The sequence below is a fragment of the Euprymna scolopes genome, chromosome 42 (genome assembly GCF_053919585.1).
Source record: "Euprymna scolopes isolate OS-2025 chromosome 42, ASM5391958v1, whole genome shotgun sequence".
Classification (NCBI taxonomy): domain Eukaryota; kingdom Metazoa; phylum Mollusca; class Cephalopoda; order Sepiida; family Sepiolidae; genus Euprymna; species Euprymna scolopes.
The window spans coordinates 67,680,432-67,696,890 of record NC_136523.1 but is presented as its reverse complement, the minus strand read 5'-3'; the positions used below and the strand labels follow the sequence as shown (position 1 = coordinate 67,696,890).

Here is a 16,459-nt window from a genome sequence, read left to right as displayed (position 1 = left end):
TGAAAGTTCGGTAAATTTGTTAACCTAAGTGGAACGGCTCATCAGAAACTTGTTCACGTTGGACTTGAAGACAACCATATTATAGAAAGCTGGAAAGCAGGAAAACGGAAGACAATTCCACAGGCGTGCAGTTCTAAGGAAGAAACTTTGATCATGGAATCTATGTTTAGGTTTAGGTACAGATAAAGAGTGGGGAAAATTATTGATAATGTTTTCAGCTAGTCTAGTGTTTCTTGTGAAAGTTTGGCGAGGGGGGACCATAGATTGAAGCTCAGTCGAACACTTTCCATGAAAATAACGATAAAGCAGAGACAAACTCGCAACATCTCTTCTGTGAGACAGAGGTTGCAGCGAAGAGAAAAGGACATCTCCCACCAAGCCCCGAAGTCTATTTTGAACTCTATCAAGGCAGGACAAGTCTTTTCTAGCAGCTCCTGCCCATATGTGGCAACAGTACTCCATCCTTGGACGTATCTGGCTCTTATATAGATAGAGAATTGCATCAGCAGTGAGATATCTACTGGATCGATAGAAGGATCCGACTTATAATGAAGCTGTAGCTGGAATCGTTTTAAAAAATAGGCATGATAATCATTATGTATAGAATTTATATTGAATGTTTATATTTACTGTCATTTAATTCAGTTTTATTTGATGATACTTTAACCTATTCTATACATAAAAACTTAAGCTTTACAATTGAATAAAAAGACAAAACTTTGAAATAAGATTTAAAAAATAGCGCGGATCAGTAAGTACTAGCACCGTTAAAGTTTTACAAGATTTTTTTTTTTGTTCAATAGTTATAAAACCACCTCCTCTCCCCATGTTAAGAATGGCTTTCTAAATAACATTATATCAGCACGGTTCAATAAGTGCATGCATTATTATTTTTTTTGGCAGAATTGGAGTTTAGGTGGCGATTAACCTTGAACCCAAAACAAACCAAACCAAAAACGAAAGAGACAAATATCGATTTCACCCGTTTGTATCAATGGAAACAGTGCCCATTATCGTTCAGTTTACAAATAAACTTATTTTTTGAAATATAAACATAATTTTTTTGTTTTATTTCAAACAATATTCTAAATTTCTTTTAATATTGATCTATTTTAATATTACCCCCAATCACTCCATGTTCCGGCTTTCGGAATAAACACCCTCCAACCTCCCATGTTAAGAACGGCTTTCGAGGTTGGTGGGTGTTTATTCCGAAAGTCGTTAACATTTTTTTTTTTTAAATTAAACGTGGTTTACATTAAGCGCTCTATACCGGTGTCGACCCGTCGTATCCCTTTTTGTGATAACAGGGTTTGAGACTATTTGTCCATCTAAACAGCAAATCTGCCCACAAACCTATAAACTTTACAGTATAAAGTCATCATTTTGAAGGAAAATGTTAAGATGGAAACCAAGTAAAAATTTACCCAGTTCATAAACATTTCAGTTTTATTTTTGTTTGATCTGAGAAAAAAAAAAAGAAGTGCATACACACATTTCAAATAAAGACCGAAGAAAACTATTTTTACATTTGCTTAAAGAAAAAAAAAAAAAGCTACAATATTATGTTAGTCATCCGTACCTTATTTGTCTGACGTCATTTCTGCCGAATGGCTTCATAAAGTGCGACTCTTAACAAAAGCCGTTTTGTCTTTCTGCCAAATTTTCCAGGGTTTTAGGGCGAGCCTAAAAAGTATCTGAGGGGATAGGCGAGGGTATTTATTGACAAAAATAATTTTAATTCATTTAAACACGGAGAGGGTTAGAACGGAGGAAAAATGAAAAGTTATTTAAGTAATTAACGGCGATGGCCTGGCCATTTCATGACTAGCAGTCAAAAACATTGCCGTTTGTTGTATCGGCAACAGTTCGCGCCCGAAATATTTCAAAACCGGTAACAAATGTTTTGATCCGCTCTAATAATTTCAAAGTCTATTTTTAATGGTGCGACTTATGAACAAAATTTTAATTTGATTGGGTGCGAAAAGAAACATTTACCATCAAAAGTTCTGTAAACTGAAAGAAGGGAAGGCATCTATGCAATTGTAATTTATTTTTTATAGTGATATTATCCATTAAACCAAAATTCTACAAATGACCAAACTCCCACGAAATTAAAAAAAAGTGAAATAATATCTTGTGGGGATATCGATTATTAGAATTTTGTCAACCATTTACTGTAATGACATTTTAACCGAACAAAAAGTTTTCCCTTCACCCATGATCTGTGTGGGGTGGGGGGAAAAAAGGTTGAGATATGGCGCCATTTTCCCACATTATAAATATTTACTAGTTCATATCTATATAAATTTAATATATTCAGCATTCGCTGTGATCTGTAAGAGAGTAGTTTAGCAGTAAAAAATATATTTATGGCAAGAAAGCTATACATATTTCATAATCGGGAATAAAATTAAACTTTTTATTAGTTTTTCGGTGCTAGTGCACTTACTAATCCGCGCTACTTTTAAAATCGTATTTCCAAGTTTAATTTTTTTTTTAATTCAATTGTAAGGTTAAAGTATAGATTAGGTACAAAACATGTTAATAATGGCTTTTTAAATAACGTTATTATTTCAGCACGGATCAATAAGTGCACTAGTATCAGCTTTTCTTCCAATTAAAGCTAAGATGTTTAGTACTTAAAAATGATCCTAGAATTACAAGTTGAAAGTATCGTTTAATCTAATGGTAGTACCATTAGATTAAACGATACTTTAAACGATAAGTTATGCATCTACGATGTGACAATATCACTATTTAAAAAAAAAAAAAAAAAAAAAAGTAAATTGAATGATCCAGATTGACACTAATGGCGGCATTTAAAAATAAAGAAAACGGAAATGTCTATGATGTACGTACTAGTGACGGAAAGAAGACGAAATATTAAAAAAATCATGTAATTTGATAAAGTTTTCTTTTAGGTATTATTATACAAACACCGTGACAGCGAATTAACCCTAACCCTGTCACGGTGTTTGTATAATAATACCTTCTTTTATTCAAGCAAATCAAATTTTACGACTAAACGAGTTGTAATGTTTTTGTGGGCCATTACTGAATCCAATGAAATAAATAAAGGGAGACTACTAAAATCGAAGTGTCGAGGGTGAAAACTAAGCCTCAGGTTCAATGCAGCTTAAAATCGCAAATTTTAAGTTTCTTAATAAAAAAAAAAAAAAAAAAACCCCTACTTGATCGATTTACGTAATTTGTGGAATATGATATCCGCTGTGTAGGGTAGGTACGCGATAGAAGTTTTTCTTCATTTTTGTTTATCAAATTGTTAGGTGAAAGTACAAAAGTACCCCCCCCCCCTAATGTTAAGTATGGGTTTCTAAATAACGTTATTTCAGCGCGGTGATATTATATATAAGGAAATTTAGGTGAAAAATTTATCTGTTTGCGAGAAAGAAAGAAAATATTTTACCGCGTTTTTTTTTTTTTGTTATTGTTTTCCTCATTGAATTTGCGATATTATGAATAAAGTTACTAATCAGCAGTTAAGTGCTTTTTCATTTCATATTTTACTGGTCGTTTCAAAACTGATAGAAGATTAAACATCAAGTCTTAGGCAGTTTTAAAAACATTTTTCTGGATTGATATATTTTATAAATAACTTATTAAATATCCCCGCTGCCCAAACACAATACGAAAATATAATTACTTTTTATAAGTAAAAAAAAAAAAATACAAACCTATTTCTTCGTGGAGTAGTGGTCATCCTACATTGAAGAACCTCACCGCTGAAATTTGCCATGTTGTACTTGGTAAAACTTGAGAAGGAAATGAAATTTTCGCGCCAACAAAGCGAGAGTACACGCGCACGCGCACAACGTGTGTGTGTGTGTGTGTGTATTTTTTTTTTTTTTTTTTTTTTTTTTCCCCCTCATTAAAATTAAACTTTTTCTTTTTTTTTTTTTTTTTTTCAAGTAAATGGTTTTTTGGATTATTAAGAAAAAAAAAGACTAAATATTGATATAAAAGAAAATAATATTATTTATTGTATAAATATATTTATAAAAATGACTTGAATTCAACATCTTATTCTCATTGGTCAATGCGTTGTTGTGTTTAAACTTGGTGGCGCTAGATCACACATCCCGTTCCCGTCACTCATTCACTTCTTTTAACTATTTCTCTTTCTCTCTTTATTTATTTCTTTCTCTCTTTACTTATTTTAAGTTCTTCATACTTATAGTATTTTTTGTAACCTTCTATAGGTCCTAACCAACAAGCATATTTTTAAAATAGACACTTCTCTAACTGGCACACGTCTTTGTTGCTTGCTCGTCTTTATTGGAGGCGAATATCAACAACGTTATTTTATTTTTCAGTATATATATGTAAACGCATGTTTATGTAGGGCGAATTTAATGTCAGTTTTTCATTGTATATATTTTTAGTTTTCTCAATTTTAATCTTTAAATTTAAACGGAACTTCCAAAGCCGTTATATTTTTAATTAAATCCATTTATGTCGGATTCTAAGTATAGTTACTTCTAAAAAAAAACTAAAATATTTAGGTTTGTAATTTTCCTAAAATAAAATTACATGATGTCCAACAAAATGCAGAAATCTTTCCGGAAGATAGCAAGCCTGAACTTCAACAGAAATTTCACGTCACCAAAATCAACGAACGATTTCTCTGGTTCCCCGGTCACCAATTTGGCAATAAATCTCAGCGAACTCACTACTGGAAGGTAAAAATATTGATATTTTCTAGTTTCTTATACCTGTATTGGTACTTCTACTGAATTTACACTGATTTTTATTTATTTTTTTTTATTACCTATAACCCAATTTTGACTTATAAGTTTGTTCGGTTCAGATTCTGTAGAAGCACCAAAAATTTCTTTGTGACTTGTTAAAGGCATTGTTAGGTTACTGCTGTTTAAAAAAAAGGGTTTGTATTACTGTACACAGATTCGAAAAAAGTTCTCAAAACAAATATATAACAAATGTTATCAAAGGCAAAATAAGTTACTTTTCTACCTAACTGGATATATTTTTCGTGTTTTTATTCAATGTAACATGTTTATTCAGCTCGAAAAACATATGGTGTTTACCGATGTATTGGAAAATTCAAAATGGCGCCCGAGTCCCGACACTCTTTAACATGGTAAGTTTGGGAAAAGGTGCTATAAATAATAAACTAGACAAAATACTATTAAAAAATCACCGAATATATGTCAACTTATGTCACGGTAACATATAATGAGCGAATTTCTAACAGTATTTTGTCTAGTTTATTATTTATAACATCTTTTCCTGAACTTACCGTGTTAAAGAGAGTGTCGGGCGCCATTTTGAATTTTCCAATACATCGGTAAACACTATGCTTTTCGAGCTGAATAAACATGTTACATTGAATAAAAACACAAAAAATATATCCAGTTTGCTAGAAAAGTAACTTATCTTGCCTTTGATAACATTTACTTGTTATATATTTGTTTTTTGAGAACTTTTTCGAATCTGTGTACAGTAATACAAACCCCCCAAAAATGCAAAATATTTTTCGTTTCAAATGAAAGTCTTACAGCAAATCGAATAATGTTAACTGCTTACCTTTTTATTTGAAATTTTTAAATAATCGAATTGTATTTGTAATTTTATAGTTCGAGTTTTTTTTTCCGGTATTAGTGCACTTATTGATCCGTGCTGAAATGTTTAGAAAGCCATTCTTAACATGGGGAGGATGTTTTGTAGCTATTCTGTTCTGTACTTTAACTTCACAATATATAAAAAAAGGATATAAAATTTGAAACTTGAAAATACTATTTAAAAAATAGCGCGGATCAATAAGTACATTAGCATCTTTTCATACACCACATGGTGATTTCATGTGATACTTTTTCTAATCCTATTTCAGTTTTCGTCGTAAATCGACACTTCTGGAGTTTACATATCGTACTAAAATATTTGGTACTCGTGCAGAAAATTATCCGTTCTGAAATAATAACGTTATTTAAAAAGCCATTCTTAACATGGGAGAGGGAGTATTTTGTGCTTATTCTGTACTTTAACCTTACAATTGAATAAAAAAGACCGTACTCATGCAGAGAGTGATCCATGCTGAAATAATAACGTTATTTAAAAAGCCATTCTTAACATGGGGAGGGTGTTTTGTACCTATTCTATACTTTAACCTTACAATTGAATAAAAAACAAAACTTAAACTTGGAAATACGATTTTATAAATAGCGCGGATTACTATTATTAGCACCAAATATTTAAACTTATATTTTTAGGAGAATCTATTCTGTATTTTAAGACTGTGCATTTACTCTGGGGAAAAATATTTTAAATATAAATAAGACTTAATATTTCATTATATACCAATGTTGATATAAAATTACCAAATTCCATTAGAAATCGCGTATATCAAATGATATTTTGTATTTAGAAAGTTTAAAATTTAAATTGGTTTGCCCAAAACCAGTTTAAATAACTTGCTACGTAACTTTAAATTTTATTTTCGCTTTCTCGTGATGATTAAGAAAGAAAAGCCCAATCCCCATAATTTACAATTTTTAAATCTGCCGCCTTATTTTATTTTTTTGTTTTGACCTACAAAATGGTTTGTTGATGTCGATGCAACCAATCGGCGAATCTGTTACATTTCCCAAATATTTACTGATCACGTTTCGTTTTTGCGTATGAGATCTTTATTCATATTTATAGGCCAGTTCCTATTTATTTTCAAATGTTTCTCCAAAACGGGGCCCGTATCAACACAAATGCTTGCTTTTTATGAAAAGATTTGAAATGGCCGAAGCACGAAGCAGTCTACGATTGAAAAAATAAAATGTAATCGACAAATCAAAACAAAAATAATCCAACGTTTAAGGTTAGATTTAAATTTTATCGCATCAAAAATATTTAATTCACTTACTGATTTGAAGAAAATTATTAAACTATTTCTCGGACGTTGTCGAGTAACCCCCCCCCTCTAAATTCCACAATTTTCACTTTTTTCTTGGGCGGTTCAGGTTTCAATTATAACGTTGGTCGTTAAATTGATCACGATGACTAGATAGATACATACATAGATAGGATAGAGGGTGATAAAGAAATCTTTCTTTCTTTGTTTTTTAACCCCTCCGTTCTAACCCCTACCTTCCGGTCATATCAAAGAAAGTGCCCATTTTTCATCGTGGTCACAAATTTCGTGTTCAATTTAGTTGTTCGTGTTATAATTGAAAACTGAACCCCCACGTGAAAAGTTTTAGAAATTTTTTTTTCAATTTTTTTTTTTTTTTAATCTGAAACTTACGCCTGTAATCGATATTAACGGGGGGAAACAAGCGAAAATTGGAATTTAGAGGGGGGGGGCACTAGGTGTATCAGAATTACAAGAAACTGCGAATAAAATATAAAAATCTCGTAATTTCTCTGTTAAAAATGGGTTATTTTCTTAATGGATTATACTTTCAAAATAAACTATTAAAGTTGTTATAAAAGTAATAGAAATATTTTTTTTTTTTTTTTTTTTTAAACAGTAATGAATTTTCTGAACTCAATATTGTGCAATTTTTAAACTTTAATAATCTATCAAAATGTTTCTATTGATTCTATTTTTACGATATTTTCAGGGTCAATGTGAAATTTTATGCTTTCCAATAAACCGAATATAATATTTTAGACAAACGTTGTTTTTTAAATTCACCCCCCCTCATTTTCAAATTTCTATTAAAAAGTAAATAATTAATATTTACTCACAAATTGAAGAGAAAAGGTCAATAAATAATATATTCAAATTTAAAATAAAAAAAACGTAAGTGTTTTTTAGAATTTTACCTGTAAAGTTTGAAGTTTTGAACCTTGGTCCTTGCTCCTTTAATTGAAAGAAAAACAAAACCATTAGGGCTTGAATTACATTTCAAGAGGAGTTATAAGCTTGGAAAGACAGGGGGTCGAATAATTCACGCCTTCTATTTTGAAATGTCTATTAAAAAGTAAATAATTAATTTATCTACCAAAGTCTTATATCACAAATTGAAGAGAAAAGGTCAATAAATAATATATTCAAATTTAAAACAACAAAAAAAGAACTGTTTTTTAGAAATTTACCTGTAAAGTCCGAAGTTTAAAACCTTTTTTAAAAAAAAAAAAAAGTGTGTGTTTTTTTTTTTTTTTTTTTTTTTTTTTTTTTTAATGAAATCTTGGTCCTTGCTCCTTTTAATTGAGAGAAAAAAATTATGGCTTGAATTACATTTTTCGAGGAGTTATAAGCTTGGAAAGATGGGGTGGAATTATTCACTATTTTTCACGAAATTTCTGACACCCCTCGCCAACTACTTCTAACATGTAAGGGGATGGCGGTCATTTCCAGTCCATAAATAGCAATTGGTGTTATGGATCCTGTATTTGGCTAAAATCAAATGTAATATGTAAATACTTTTGATGCTACATTTTATCTTTTCTGTTCTCGGTTAGTGGAGAAATCCTTCTAGACTAAGAATTTTTTTTTTTTTTTTTTTTTTTTTTTTCAGTCCTACCTACGAGAGCAAATTTAGACAATATCAGTTTTTAAATATAGGAAGATTCAATCACCCCCCCCTTTTTTTTAATGAAACCTTGGCCCTTGCTCCTTTTAATCGAAAAAAAAAAAATTAGGGCTTGAATTACATTTTCGAGGAGTTATAAGCTTGGAAAGATGGGGTAGAATTATTCACTATTTTTCACGAAATTTCTTATACACCTAGAACATTCTCCAAAATAATTTATCTATAAATCTGACACGCGACAGACAAAATCAACTCAAAATGAGAAGATGGCCTCCTAAAATCGAACACCCTGGCTTTGATCATAGTCAGAAAAACGTAATTCATCTGTATACCTACATTTTTTTTTTCTATTTAAATTTGGAAGAAAAATAGTTGGAGATTAGTTTATAAGTTACCGTATGTAAATACATTTAAAGTCAACTAAGAGAAAAAAAAGAAAGAAAACGTCAGACTTGAAAAATTTTGCCCCCTCCTTTTTTTCATTGGATTATCGAATGGTCTACCACTCTACCAGATTATTAAAAAAAATGAAAGTCAGTATTTCTATTGGTGCTCAGTTTCCAATTTACCTTCTAGTAAATCGATCATCTCTTTTAGATGTTTTTAGACCAAATTTCGCGAATTTAGCTTTTAAAGTAGTTTGGCCTTTCATTTTTTTAATTTCCCTTTTAAAAATCTCGAAAGAAGAAAAAAGGCTAAACTATTTTAAAAAATGCTAAATTCGTGAAATTCGGCCTAAAAAGCTATGCTCTAAAAAGATTTTATTTTATAATCGTGGTATTAGAAAAGGTGCGTCAGAAATTTTGTGAAAATAGTGAATAATTCCACCCCATCTTTCCAAGCTTATAACTCCTCGAAAAATGTGATTCAAGCCCTTTTTTTTTTTTTTTTTTTTTTTCAATTAAAGGACCAAGGTTTCATTAAAAAAACAAAAAAAACAAACTTTTTTTTTAAGGTTTTAAACTTCGGACTTTACAGGTAAATATCTAAAAGTTCTTTTTTTTTTTGTTTTAAATTTGAATATATTATTTATTGACCTTTTCTCTTCAATTTGTGATATATATAAGACTTTGGTACATAAATTATTTACTTTTTAATAGACATTTCAAAATAGGAGGCGTGAATTATTTGACCCCCTGTCTTTCCAAGCTTATAACTCCTCTTGAAATGTAATTCAAGCCCTAATTTTTTTTTCAATTAAAGGGGCAAGGACCAAGGTTCCATTTAAAAAAAAAAAAAAAAAGTTTTAAACTTCAAACTTTGCAGGTAAAATTCTAAAAAACACTACGTTTTTTTTTTGTTTTAAATTTGAATATATTATTTGACCTTTTCTCTTCAATTTGTGAGTAAATTATTTACTTTTTAATAGAAACTTGAAAATGGGGAGGGTTAATTTAAAAAAGCGTTTGTCTAAAATATATTCAGTTTATTGGAAAGAACATAAAATTTCACATTGACCCTGAAAATATCGTAAAAATAGAATCAATAGAAAAATTTTGATAGATTTTTAAAGTTTAAAAATTGAAAAATATTGAGTTCGGAAAATTCATTACTGTTAAAAAAAAAAAAAAAAAAAAAAATATTTCTATTACTTTTCAAACAACTTTAATAGTTTATTTTGGAAGTATAATCCATAAAGAAAATAAATAACCCACTTTTAACAGAAATTACGAGATTTTTTATATTTTCGCAGTTTCGTGTTAGTGTCAAATTCCTACAAAAATTCTGATACACCTAACTGAGCACCCGGGCGGCCGGGCAGTGAGTGCACCCCTACAAATACTTAAATATTGACTACTTTTCTCTATCATTTTTGTAATAATCTGGTAGGTTAGTGTTTATTCGATAATAATCCACTGAAAAAATAGAAAATAGAGGGGTAGATTCTTCAGATCCTACCTTTCAAAAAAACCATACCACTAACGGGCAAGATCGAATTTATATCTATTGGAAATAACGACGCTAGAATTGCCCGGCGTTAAATTTATATGCGAAATTGAATCTCGCTTTCAAATTCTATATTTATTTATTTACTTTTTTTTTTTTTGTTCATTCGTAATCACCATAAAATAACTCGGCGACGTTGGCGAGATTTTCACCCCCTCCCTCTAAATTCCATAAGTTTCACTTTTTTCTTAATATCGATTACAGAAAAAAAAATTGGGTGATCTTGAAGATTCGCCTTCCTTTGTTTACAAAGCCATTTGGCGGAAGTGACGTCCGACATATTTTTAGCTACGGATGACCAAAACCGTAAAAAAAAAAAAAAAATGAACTTTTTTTTTTTTTTTTTTTTTTTAATATATATTCCCTCTTTATTTGAACTTAATGGACTTATTTTTTTTTTTTGTTGGTACTTAATGACGAGTGTAGACCCTGCGCAAACATTTGTCTATTTAGCCATGAAACTTTTTCAGGTCAAAATAAATTTTTAAAGCTCCCAAAAGTGCCAAATTGATTTTATTAATTCATTCTTTTATTTTCATTTTAAATTTATTTTTATTTTATCCAAATATTTTTTGTACATTTATAATAAAAAAAAAAAAAAAATGCTTACGCAACTATTTGAGTGGACAAAGGACTCTAAAGAAATAATTTAAATTATAAAAATCGATGTCCTTTGTCAACTCAAATAGTTGCGTAAGCATTTTTTTTTTTTTTTTTTTTTTTTTTTTTTTTAATTGTACAAAAAATATTTGGATAAAATGAAAAAATGAATTTAAAATGAAATAAAATAACAAATTTAGAATGAAATAAAAATGAATTTAAAATGAATTAAAATAAAAGTATGAAAATTTACACAAAGAAAAAAGTCAAAACAAAACACGCTAGATTAATTTGGAGTTTAAAATCAATTTGGCATTTTCTTTGTCTTTTTGAAAATTTTGGTCTGAAAGTTTTTCATGGCTAAATAGACCAATGTTTGCACAGTAGGGGATTGCCAAACGATTAAAGATTGGACCGCATGTTTCCATGACGTCAGATTTGTGTGTACTATACGAACTATGGAAAAGCAGAAGAGACTTAATGATTTTTAAAACCTTTGTTTATCTTCTTCAAACTGCAGTCAATAATTAATCTTTATAATTTTGTTAGGTTTTAAGATTTACAGTTTAATGATTAACATTATAAACATTTGTATATTAAATAAAAATACGGTTTTACTGAATGTTCTTTTGGTTACCTACGGGCTTCCATATTTTGTTTGGGTAAAGAGACAAACAAAATATGAGTGGGGAGGCTACAAAATGCTTAATATTGTGCAACCCTTATCCTTGAGTGGCCTCTTGGCCTTGATAATGTGGTAATGCCTATGTAAAAAAACAAAAACAAAAAAAAACTACAATATGGTTGTGTTCAAGTCTAACGTAAATAAGTTCTTGGTGAGCCGTTCTATATAAGTTATCAAATTTACCAAATTTTCATTACTAAGGATTACTATATTGTCCAATGTCTACTGTACACTCTTTAACCCTTATCCTTGAGTGGCCTCTTGGCCTTGATAAGTGATGATGCCTATGTAAAAAAAAAAAAAAGGCCTCAAGTTTTGACAAGCTTCTTGGCTTGACCATTACTCATGATCTTAAATGGAACACGTACATCAAATCTGTTGCCAAGGTCGCTGGAAAAATGGTGGGATCTTTCTATTGATCCGGTAGATATCTCACTGCTGATGCTATTCTCTATCTATATAAGAGCCAGGTACGTCCAAGGATGGAATACTGTTGCCACATCTGGGCAGGAGCTGCTAGAAAGGACTTGGCCTGCCTTGATAGAGTTCAAAATAGACTTCGTAGCCTCATAGGGGATGTCCTTTTTTCTCTTCCTTGCAACCTCTATCTCACAGAAGAGATGTTGCGAGTTTGTCTCTGATGTATCGTTATTTTCATGGTCAGTGTTCGACTGAGCTTCGGTCTGTAAACACTATCAATAATTCCCCCCACTCTTTATCTGTGCCTAAACCTAAACGTAGATTCCATGAACAAAGCTTCTTTCTTAGAACTGCACGCCTGTGGAATTGTCTTCCATTTTCCTGCTTTCCGGCTGACTACAATATAGTTGTCTTCAAGTCTAACGTAAATAAGTTCTTGATGAGCCGTTCCATATAAGTTATCAAATTTACCAAATTTTCATTACTAATGATTACTATGTTGTCGAATTTCTACTGTACACTCTTTAATCCTTATCCTTGAGTGGCTACTTGGCCTTTATAATGTGGTGATGCCTATGTAAAAAAAAAAAAAAAAAAAATTTTTTAACTGGTTTTAATCTGGCGTTAAAATAGTTGACGAGTCGTGTTTATATTAAAACTTAATATTTAAAAAAAGAATTTACACACAATTAAAAATCTATGTAAAGGAACATTTTGAAATAATGGAATTTTAATCGTTTTAATCTTTTAAAAATTGTTTACAAAGTTTCTTTTTCTTGGCAGTTCAACTGATTATAGTATATTAATTCGAAAAACGCTATTTAAAAAAAAAACATTATATTTATATCAATTTTTTAATTGCAACGTCAAAGTAAATTTTTGTTCAATATGTGTATTTAAATTTTTAAAAAGTAAATATATTTTACTTATTTGAACTCATAATAGAAATTTCGATAGATTTAAATATATTTTGTTCGAATTTCGAAAAAAAAATATGGGCGGGGGTGGGGAACACGCATTAAAAAAATATTTCCCCTCGTATATTTTACGAAAACTGCAATTTATATGTAATTTCATTCTAAAAGGGATAAGTATCGAAAATTTCACAAATCTGACCATTATGTAGTTGATTTTTGCTAGATTTATTAAATACAGGTATGTTTTAACATTCGGAATGTCTACTACATAGGAACGTTATTTTAAAGCGCTAATTATGTAAACACCATTTTCGTGTCGCAATTTAATTTTCATTCGATGAAAATTTTTTTAAATTATTGGTTTATTTTGCCCTTTTAAATGGTGCAAAAGTTATACTGATAATAATTTATAAAAGTTACATCATGTTAGTTTTGGTAATCTGTAGCTAAAAATGTCGGACGTCACTTCTGGCAAATGGTTTTGCAAAGGCGAATCTTCAAGCTCACCAAAAATTGAAAAAAAAATTTATAACTTTATGTGGGGGTTCAGTTTTCAATTATAATGTACTAAATTGAACAAAGTTTGTGAGCACGATGGAAAAAGAAAATGGTAACTCATGTGACCAGAAGTTAGGGGTTAGAATGGAGGGGTTAAAAAAAAGATTTGTATCTAACCCCCCCCCCTCACTTATCTATGTATTTATCACGTCGTTTCGCTTCAAAGAATCCCGCCTCACTTGGAAATTACAAATATATATTTGAAATGGTCACTATTATAAAAATGGACCTTTTGCTCAATTTCACAAAAGATAATGAACGAATCTTTGTGCCAAGTGACAAGTTGTGTTCTTGTGGACATTCCATGTCTATACAGACATGTTCAGCTTTCAAAAATAACAATGTTTGGAGATGTAGCAAATACAAAAAAGGATATCAATAAGGTGTGGAACCATTCAAAATTACCACTAAAAACTATCAAACAAGTAATGTTCGATTTTGTGTGTCAGACGCCTGTGACCACTTCAGGAGATTTTAATGGCATTACAAGACGTTGTACCATTCAGTCGTATGCGTTTTGCAAAGATATCTGCAACTTTAAACTGATAAGACAGAAGATTGTTGGGTGGAACCCGAACCTTGGATTAACCACTAAGGAGGCTGTCCTATCAGTAGGTGCAAAGTACTGGGGCTGCTGTATTGTCATCTGGTGAATGGATTTTGGACCATGCAGTAGTTTCTAGTGGGGCCTCTCTATGCCATACGGGTGGGTAATTGTTACGGCTTTACATTTATGTGCTAAAAAAAAAAAAAAAAAAAAAAAAATTTCTTTTTTTCTCTCCTGCTTTTCCTCTGTCCTGCTCTAACCAAATCTGTCAACCTGTTCCACAAATCCCAAATCCTCAACATGAAATATCTCCAGAAAAAATTCACGAATAAACCTAGAACCCCATCCTCCAATGTAGACCCCTACTACCATGTCTCCTTCTCCAACATCAGGGGTCTACGTTCCAACCTTCCAGAGGTTGAAACCCAATTATAGGAGACGAAACCGGACATATTCTTTCTAAGTGAAACTGGCATAGGGCCGACCACTTCCCTAGACAAATTCATATAATTATTAGGATACTCTAACTTAACATCTAAATCTGACTCCCAAGATCGGCATGGAATATGTGCCTACATTAAAGATGGCTTCCCATGTGGTAGGGATTGCACTTGCTTACACCACTACATTTAGATTTACCTTCTATTGTGTCCGCAACAGCAGAGTTACTGTCTTTAAGAGCATATCTGAGAAAATTGACCACATCCTGTCTGCTCATCCTTCGGCTAACATCCACATTTGTGGTGACTTCAATGTCCACAATGTGGAATGGCTGATCCACTCTAACAATGCAGATGATGAGAGGTTCTGTCATGATTTCGCCATTGCCTATGACCTCTCCAAGATTGTTTACGAACCCACTAGTGTGCCTGATACTTCCGGTCAGTATGCTAGCCTTCTAGACCTTTTTCTCACAACTTGCAATGTTCATGTTCCGTTCTGTCCCCACTGGGATCTTCCGACCACACAATTGTATCAGTTAAGATAAAAATGAAATGCAAGAAGTCTTCAGACGTACTTCTCCACCGTATTGTATATTGATACTCTACGGTTGACTGGGATAGCTTCTGTACATTTGTATCTGATCTACCCCTACATTATATACTTAAAAAGGATGTGTCCTCCATAGTATCAGACCTGACCGAATGGTTAATTGTAGGCATAGACCAATTCATACCATCCAAAAAATTCCAACAAAAACCTAACAGCCAGCCATGGTTCTCCCAAGAATATGCTGCTGCCATCGCGCACAGAAATCACTTTTTCCATAGCTACCAACGTAATAGATGCACTGTGACTAGAGCTGCTTTCAGGACTGCCAGCAACCACTGTAAAAGAGTAATAAAAAATGCAAGAGAGCTATGTGCTCAGTCCGTTAAATCCAAAGTAGCTGAGCAGTGGCTTCGTTCCCACCAGTTTTGGCAAATAGCAAACAGAATTCTGAACAGAAGCGTGCGTTCTATCCCAAACATCAATGGACCTGAGGTCATCTCGTCAGCATCAGACAAGGCCAAACTATTTGCCAAGAACTTTGCAGCTAATTCTACCCTATGCGACCAAGGCCAGTAACTCCCCGTATTTCCTCTTATAACAGACAACACACTATGCAACATACAAATATCTGTGCATGAGGTCGCTAAGCTAATCAAGAACCTTGATTCCAGTAAAGCAACTGGCCCTGACGGCATTCCAATTATAATGCTGAAAAAGCTTCAACCAGAACTTGCCCCCATACTTACAAAACTGTTTTAAGTGTTGCCTTAAAGAGAAGTGCTTCCCAACACCCTGGAAAACGTCATCAGTATGCCCTGTATTTAAGAATTTAGGTGATAAGTTGTCTCCCTCTCGGTACAGACCAATGTCTCCTGTGTGTCATAAGTTGCTGGATCTATATTAAATAGATAAGTTGTCAACCACCTCAACAGAAATAACCTTAGTGACATACAATATGGTTTCTGTTCTGCTAGATCTACAGCAAACGTTCTAGCGGTTATCTCATAGGATTAGTCAATCTCTTAACAAAGGCTTCCTCTCTAGGGCAATTGCTCTTGACATATCAAAAGCCTTCAATAAAGTATGGCATAAGGGCTTACTTCACAAGATTTCCAGCTACGGTATAACTGGAAATGTTTTCTGTCATTAAATCATTTCTCTCTGATAGGCTCATAAGAGTAGTCGTTGATGGGCAGAAATCAGAGGCCCTCAGTATTAATGCTGGAGCCTCTCAGGGGTCCATCCTGGGCTCAACTCGATCTACATCAATGATCTCCCAAAA

The 16,459-nt window shown here is 31.9% G+C and overlaps 1 protein-coding gene across 4 annotated transcripts in view; it reads right to left on the bottom strand.

The window, feature by feature from the left end:
* The window catches only part of LOC145267124 (uncharacterized), an 81,952-nt gene extending 78,097 nt beyond the window's left edge, over positions 1 to 3,855 (bottom strand). For 2 of the 4 annotated variants that reach the window (XM_080123156.1, XM_080123158.1), the window contains exon 1: positions 3,699 to 3,855. In XM_080123156.1, coding sequence (XP_079979282.1) covers positions 3,699 to 3,760 — 62 coding nt within the window. In that variant the 5' untranslated portion in view covers positions 3,761 to 3,855. Of the gene's footprint in view, positions 1 to 1,582; positions 1,901 to 3,698 lie in introns of those variants that run through there. The other 2 variants (XM_080123157.1, XM_080123159.1) reach the window with 2 other exon arrangements.
* Positions 3,856 to 16,459: the final 12,604 nt, after the last annotated feature.